This window comes from Pelecanus crispus, chromosome 3 (assembly GCF_030463565.1).
Source record: "Pelecanus crispus isolate bPelCri1 chromosome 3, bPelCri1.pri, whole genome shotgun sequence".
NCBI classification, from domain to species: Eukaryota; Metazoa; Chordata; class Aves; order Pelecaniformes; family Pelecanidae; genus Pelecanus; species Pelecanus crispus.
The window spans coordinates 133152111-133160027 of record NC_134645.1 but is presented as its reverse complement, the minus strand read 5'-3'; the positions used below and the strand labels follow the sequence as shown (position 1 = coordinate 133160027).

Here is a 7917-nt window from a genome sequence, read left to right as displayed (position 1 = left end):
AAGGCCTGTTGGGACAGGACAAGGAGTGATGGATTTAAACTAAAGAAGAATAGATTTAGACTGGATATAAGGAAGAAATTGTTTGCACTGAGGGTGGTGAAGCACTGGCACAGGTTGCCCAGAGCGGTGGGAGATGCCCCATCCCTGGAAACATCCCAGGCCAGGTTGGACGGGGCTCTGAGCACCCTGGGCTGGTTGAAGCTGTCAAGCACTGGACCAGGCTGCCCAGAGAGGTGGGGGAGTCCCCAGCCCTGGAGGGGTTCAAAAAACAGGCAGAGGTGGCACCTGGGGACATGGTTTAGTGGGCATGGGGGTGTTGGGGTGATGGTTGGGCTGATGATCTTAGAGGGCCTGTCCAACCTTAGTGATTCCTGGTTTTTACTTTCATTATAAATAATCCAGCCAGCAAGCCAGGAAACATGAAATTACTACTCTACCCTTAATTGGTTTAGTGGTGGACTTGGTAGTGTGAGGTTAATGGATGATCTTAAAGGTCTTTTCCAACCTAAACGATTCCATGATTCTATGTCCCTGTTCACTGCGGGGGGGGGGTGGGCTGGATGATTGCTAAAGGTCCCTTCCAACCCAAAGCGTTCTGTGATTCTATGATTCTTACATCTACAGTTAGTTTCATTAACCTAGTGAAGCTGTTCAAAGAATAGAATCAGTTTTGCCAAGCCTGCCCAGCAGGTTATGTGGTGGCAGCTCATCTCCACAACCGCAAAGGAGCCAAGGAGCTGTGCTGGGGAGGGGTGCCAGTGACCTGTTTGGAGCCGGTGGAAGCCCCCAGCCCGGCTGCCACGGGCCCTCCCGGCAGACGGTCAGCCCGAGGGCCGCCTGAGGTCCGCGGGCACCCCTGGCCGTGCCAGGGGCTGCTGCCCACCGGGGTTGTGACTTGCTGTAGGATGCCGGGGTGGGAGCACACGGGGCAGGCACTACGGACCGTTCTGTGGGAAGGGAGGAACTGTGGGGGTGAAGAACAAGTGTGGGAAACAGGTATAAAAGCGGCCAGTTGTGTGTTTAAAAACAAAAAAAGGATCACCACAAAGTGATCTTTTCTAGCTATTTTCCTGGGTGTGTGGGCTCTTTCTACTGTGCATGGGGGTGCGTGGGTCTGAGTGCCAGCAAAGGGAGAGAGTAGCGTGCATGTGTGCCTGGGGGGGACGGGGACACGGGGATGGACGACGGACGGATGTATGCCGCATGTACTTGCCAGCAAACACCAAGCTGGGCTTGCTGGTGAGCAGGCAAAGAGGTTTGGGAGCCAGGTTTTGGTGTGGCCTGAGACAGATCCCGGAGAGGCCAGCGGTCTGAGGGTCGGGTGCTGAAGGCACCAGGAAGCCAGGCTGTCGGTGCCATGACAAGCTCAGCTGCAGGCACAAAGGTGGCACAAAGAAACAACGGCAGGAGGAGTAATTTGATTAATAACCTGACCCAGCTACTCCCAGGCCGATCAGGAGAGAAGCGCCAGCCCCTCAAAGGCCAACGTCCAAGGATCCAGAAGGACAAAGAGGTACAAGAGCAGGTGGGGGGGGGGACCCAAATCAGAGACACACCCCCCCACACCCACCCACCCCCCGAGCTTCTCCCAGGGCTGTCCCAGGAGCACCATCAGCCCCATGGTCAAGGCATGAGAGCCATCACCGTGCCTCATCGGAAGCTCTCTGGATCACCTTGAGAGCGCAGAAGGGTGACTGCCTGGGGTGCAGTACACGTTATGGGATGCAGGGAAAGAGCATCTGGGGCTAGGGCAGCATTTATTAGGTGATGTTTAGGGGAGGAACCAAAGGGAAGGATTTAGGAGATTTGGGGAGGAACAAGTGTGGGAAATGGAGGGATAAGGGAATAAGAGGATACATGCATTCTATGTGCATGTAAGCAGGCACTAGTTAGTACACAAGGCTGGCCATGCCCTGTGCCTGACCACCACCTTATTAAACCCCACCTTCAACTACTTACTGTGCTCCATGGGCGAGTGGGGAGGTGGAGGGCGCGCCTGGCCCCAGGAATGCACAGACGTGTGTGAGCACAGCAAAGGGTGCCCATACCAGCTGGGCAGTAGGTGTCGGCCCTGGGTGCAAGGGAATGAGTGGGTCTCCAAGGGCAGCTCTGGCTGCGGGTGCAGCAAAATGTTCAGAAGCAGTTTTTTGTCCCAAGGATGCTGCAGTGGAGTCAGACTCGTCATAGGCAGGATCCCACTTGCCTGAGACCTCACACCCCATGCGGCTCAGGGTGCCCGCCCACAGCCTGGGTCATGTCCACATGGTCCCTCCATGCTGGTCCAGCTGCAGGATGGATCCCCAGGATGGATCCCCGGTGGGCATCAGGACCCACAACCTCAAGCTGCTTGGCCCCAGAAGCCCCCCCCAAAGCTGCAGCCTGTCCAGGGCATTCCTCAGGGGCAGCCCAGTTGCCTGCAGGCAGGGTGGGGAGCCGCAACCACCCCTTGCACAGAGGCACCAGCTTGGCCGCCACTGCCTTGTCCTCAGCCGCACGCAGAAACGGGGGCCCTGCAGCCCGTGCCGGCAGCCCATGGGGCGTGGAGAGAAGCCAACGCAGGACGTGGAGCACCACGGCTAGGGTCATGGCCGGGGCTAACCTGGCCCCCAGCCCGAGGCTGGGGCGTTTGCACAAGGGAATATCCCCCCTCTTCCCTGCCTCGCTGCCCCTGCTGCCTGCTCCCGGGTGGGGCTGAGCCCACCCTGCCCCACCTGCTTGGCCTCCGGCTCAGAACCTGCTGCGATGACGGCTGTGCTGTCGGGGGTGGCTGTGCCACAGGAGACAGACAGACCCTCAGAGACAGTTTTATTTCCCAGCAGTGCCAATGCTCAAGCCTGCCTTCGGGGATGGTGTAGGCGCAGGGTGCAGGCAGCGCTGAGCGCAGTCAGTGCGCACCCAGCCTGGGGATGGCCAGGACCCGGTTGACGGGGCTGGTGGTGGCCCGCAGAGGGTGACCAGCTCTGCCACAGGACGGCACGGGATCTTCGTGCCAGCGGCAGGGGCTCTGTGGATCGAGGGTCTCCCCGCTCAGTGCTGCGCAGAGCCCCTCACTCCGCGGGGACGCCCACGGCACTGTGCCTGTCGCTGCTGCCTCCCAGGGAGTCCCCAGACTCTGCCCCGACAGCACGCTGCACAGGCTCTGCTCCCGGGCAGGATGCGGCACTGCTTCGATGGACACCTCCACCTCGATGTTGATGCCTTCCCTGTAGACAAAAGTTTTTTAGTGCCCAAAAAATGGGCAGAAGTGGCACTTGGGGACATGGTTTAGTGGGCACGGGGGTGTTGGGGTGATGGGTGGGCTGATGATCTTAGAGGGCCTTTCCAACCTCAGTGATTCCTGGTTTTACTTTCATTAAAGAATAATCCAGCCACCAAGCCAGGAAACATGAAATTAATTCTTACTCTCCCCTTAATTGGTTTAGTGGTGGACTCAGTAGTGTTAGGTTAATGGTTGGACTGGGTGATCTTAAAGATCTTTTCCAACCTCAACGATTCGATGATTCTATAAACACAGGGCCTGAGGGCAGCAGCCCAAAGCGGGATGTCGCCACGTCCCTGGCCAGTACAGCAGGCATGGGGAAAGCTGTTAGGAAGGGGATGTGCCGGTCCCCCCTGCTTCCCCAGCACAGCAGCCCGGCTCACCTGAGGGACGTGTCCTGGCCCTCGCTCAACACGCTCCCCGCGAGGGCCACCGTGCTGGCTGACTGGCTGTCCTGCTCCTTCCATGCCGCCCCATGGCCCGGGCTGTGGCTGCTGCTGGGGAAGGAGGTGTTTGTGTCCGGGACTCCATCCTCGCCCCCCCTGGGGCTGGGCAGCACCGACCACAGCTCATTCACTGGTGGAGGGAGAGGAGGTGCTGAGCACCCTGTCCGCAAGGACCGCTTCCCCATCAGAGCGGGGAGCAGAATGGCCCACCAGGCTCTTGGTGGGTGCGAACAAGCTGGTCCCAGACTGCTTTGGACAGCACCCGCCTCCCCCGGGACACCAGCCTGCAGCCTCCCTGCAGGGACAGAGGCGCACGTGGCACCGGCCGGGGCGGCACCAACATGGGTCCACAGGGAGCCCCAGGCTCTGCAGATGATTCCTGGTTTTACGTTCTTTCAAAAAGAATCCAGCCACCAAGGCAGGAAACATGAAATTATTCCTCTGCCCTTAATTGGTTTAGTGGTGGACTTGGCAGTGTTGGGTTAATGGTTGGACTGGGTGATCTTAAAGGGCTTTTCCAACCTAAACGATTCGATGATTCTATGATTCTATGTCACAACCACAGAGCTGCGAGGCAGGACCAGGGCTGCTGTGGCCCAATGGAGGGCACAGGCCAGCGGACGGACGGCAGCCCAAGACTCACGCTTGGTCAGGTTCTCCAGCTCCACCACGCCGAGATCCCCGGGCGGGCTGCGGCTGCCCCCGCAGCGGCTCCGACACAGCGACAGCACCACCACCCCGTAGACGTAGGTGAGCATCAGGGGCACGCCGACTCCTGCGAGCAGACAGACAGCTATCGCCTGGCCCCCACCGGCAGCCCCGGCTGGCCTGCCCCCCCGGTGAAGCCCCACGTCTCAGACATCCCCCCCGGAGACGCTCTGCGGCCGTGGCCCCCAGCCCCAGCCCCACTCTCTCCAGCACACGGGCAGTGCCCGCAGCCCTGGCCCGGCACACTTACCCACCGTGACGGCTGTTATGATGGGGGACACAAAGAGAGAGGAGAACGCTGCTGGTGACGGAGAGGCACTGCTGGCACCCCGACAGGCTGCTCCTCCGTCTCTGGCCCAGCACCTCGAGGTGAAGCAAGACAGGTGAAGGGCTCTGCAGGGATCCCAGTGCACAGCCCCTGGGGACGGGGCCTCTTCCCAGCCCTGGCAGAGCTCTTTGCAGCTGCCAGGACACCCCCTCCATCTCCTCAGGGACAGGCAGCCACGACAGTGCCGCCACCACAGCTCAGGCGTCCCTGGAAAGCACCTCTGGACCCCCAGACCCCTTCCTCCTTTCACCCACCCTGACCCGCACCTCTCCAGGCTGAGAGTACCCTCACTGGCGGAGGGTGTTGGGATGGGCAGCAGAGAGGGTCCCCCAAGGAGGGGCTGTGGGGACTTGGGGGTGGCACAGGGACACGCTGAGGGCAGCGGCGAGCACCGGGTGTCTGTCCAGGCCTGAGGCACTGGGCTGCCAGGCCCAGCGGGGAACGGGACCCTGGGGAATCCAGGGCCCCCTGCCAGTACCTTCCTACCCATGTAGACGGGGATCCCAATGGTAATGACAGGGACAGCGATGCCCGCGACGAGGGAGATCACCATAGGCGCCCCCAGCACCATGCCCAGCTGCCACAGGATCTTCCGGGTCCGTGACCAAGGCCTCTTCCCCCAGAAGGTGCAGCCAGAGGGGCTGCGGGGACAGAGCGGGGCTGGGCCAGCGGTTCCTGTGCAGGGGCAGGCAGAACCGGCACAGCCTGCGCTTGCGCTGCGGGAAGACCCATGGGCTCCCCAGGGAAGTGCGAAGCCAGATTCCCCCCTCCCAATCCTGAGCTCCGGCTGCCACCTGAGACCCCCACCTATGGGGTACTGACAGCCAGCCCCTGCAAGACCCAGCAGCACAGACCACTCTGCTCCCCCCCAACGATCAGCCCCACAGCCTAGCCAGCCCCAAACCTGGCTGTGCATGGCCACGGCTCTCAGCAGGGCCTCGCTGCCCCCCAGCCTAGCCCCACAGCTCCTGGCAGGGACCCAGCCCCAGCCCAGCATCACAGCACCCTCTGCTCAGCCCAGGGGCAGCTCCTCCCATCACCCCTCAGCTCCTGGCAGCCCCTCCAGCCCAGCCCCCCAAGCACACCCCATGGCTCCCAGCGGCTCCACAGCCCAGCACTGACCTCAGGAAGTGCACGTCAGAAATCTCCTGCAGGCAGAGCCAGCAGAAGAGGCAGCCACAAACCGTGCAGTTCATGCGGTTGCAGCTCCCATCATTGATCTTCATGATGAAGGCACTGCAGCGTGGACAGACCTTGATGTCCTCGGCCTCAGCTGGTTGGGGAAGATGAGACGGGATGGGGGGGAGCAGGACAGGACAGTGCAGGTCCAGCCCACACCCTGTCCCAGGACTGCAGCCCGTCCCATGGGTGTCAGGGTGAGCCAGGCACAGCAAGGCCCCACTCCACGCCCCCAAAATCAACTGGCACGTGCCTCCACGCAGAGGCAGCCAGTGGGGACCACTGGGTCCTGGCTCCAGCATCCCCGCAGGCAGGAAGGTACAAGGCAACTGTGCCGCTCGGCCGTGCCAAATCCCCGCCCTGCTTGCACCCACCCTGGGCCAGGGTCTCACCATGGGCCGAGTCCTCCGGGTGGATGAGCTGTGCGGCGGGGTTGGCCAGGCTGGGGGCCGCTGGCGCCGGCACACAAGGGCCATCGGGGTGCCAGGGCTGCCGGCAGTGGTAGCAGAACTCGGTGCCACAGCCCTCGCGCCCGCAGGTGAGGCGGGGACACTCGGCACAGCCATAGGCGATGACAGCGTAGCTGTGGGGAGAAGGCAGGCAGTGTTTCGGGGGGCCAGCGGTGCTCACAGCCCTCCCTGCGTCCCTGCACAGCACGCTGCTGCTCCCCTCCCCGGCACAGCCAGGCCATGCAGCGGCAGGTCCCAGCTCCATGCTGAGCCAGAGCTGCAGCCCCTGAGAGAGAGGACACTCTCACCAGCTCAGACTGCAGCACAGCCTTCCCCACCCAGCACCCACACAGTTCCCCCAGGGCCTTGCGGACTGGCCCGGCATGGCCAAGAGCACCAACCCTGGCAGACACACAGCTGCCCAGGCTCTGCAGCTGGGAAAGGGAACGGGACATCTCTCTGAGCAGGCACAACCCCACACGGGATCAAGTCACGAGGGGATCGAGCCTGGAAAAGGCTCACAGGACACAGGCGCAGCCTGCTGCACACCAGCTCCCAGCTGGGGACACCCAACGCCTCCGCCAGTGCAGAAAGGGGGGACCCACACCACACCCCCGCTCCCAGTTCCGCACGAGGGTCCGGCTGGTCACCTGCAGTCGGGCGCGGGGCACCAGCGGGTGCCGGGGTCGGCCACCAGCAGCCGTCGCAGGAGGAACTCCTCGTACTTGTCACGGAGGGCAGGCTCGGCCAGGAGGCGGTGGACATCGGCAGGCTGGAGCACAGCAGGGCAGTGCGGGCAGGCCACCTGCACGCGGCTCTCGCTGACGGCGATGTGCAGGTACTGCTCCAGGTAGGCCTGGCACGAGCGGTGGGCGCAGGAGGCCAGGCTGGGAAAGGCCTCGGGAGGCTGGGGCAGCAGGCACAGGGGACACTCCACCAGCTCCCCACCCTCACCCAGGGGCAGCGTGATGCACATCTCCTCAGGTTCCTCCGGCTCTGGCTCCGGTTCTGGCGATGTCTCCCCTCCGACAGCCTTTGGCTTCCGCCCAAAGAAGCCCAGGAGGCGGAAGGGCCCGGACATCTGCATGGGCTGCTCCATGGTGGCCCCTCGGGGTGGCAGCCAGCTGCTGTTGGGCTACGGAGGACAGCGGGGAGGTGCCAGCCCCAATGCGGCCCCCATGGCCAGGCTCCTACCTGGGCCTCGGAGCCGGCATCCTCCCTGCAGGCAACAGCTGAACCATCTCCAGCTGCAGTCGTCACCGCTCAGCCTGCGAAGGAACCACACGTGAGAGTGAGCTCTGGGCCCTGGACGTGGGAACGGGCCCTCGGCACCCACGAGACCCCGCTACCACCCTGCCAAGGGGCCCCGCTGCCCGGCCGGACACCAGGGCCGCCCACACGGCCACACCATGGGAAACACCCCGGCAGCTCCGGGACGAGCCCACAGCGCTCCTCGCAGCCCCTAGGCTGGCCCCGTCCCAGCCAGCCATCCTCGTGGGTCTGGGGCAGCAGGGCCGGCCCTACCAGCAGTGCCCTGGCCCCGGCACG

General features: G+C 63.0%; 1 protein-coding gene across 1 annotated transcript; it reads right to left on the bottom strand.

Annotated features, from left to right (window-relative positions):
* Positions 1-3047: 3047 nt before the first annotated feature.
* On the bottom strand, positions 3048-7528 carry LOC142593270 (E3 ubiquitin-protein ligase RNF19B-like). Its single transcript, XM_075707844.1, is given in 10 exon segments — positions 3048-3112; positions 3115-3203; positions 3643-3835; positions 4349-4480; positions 4664-4704; positions 4706-4776; positions 5220-5382; positions 5864-6014; positions 6313-6503; positions 7020-7528. Coding segments are annotated over 10 exon segments (1545 nt in total). The 5' UTR covers positions 7469-7528.
* Between the last annotated feature and the right edge of the window lie 389 nt (positions 7529-7917).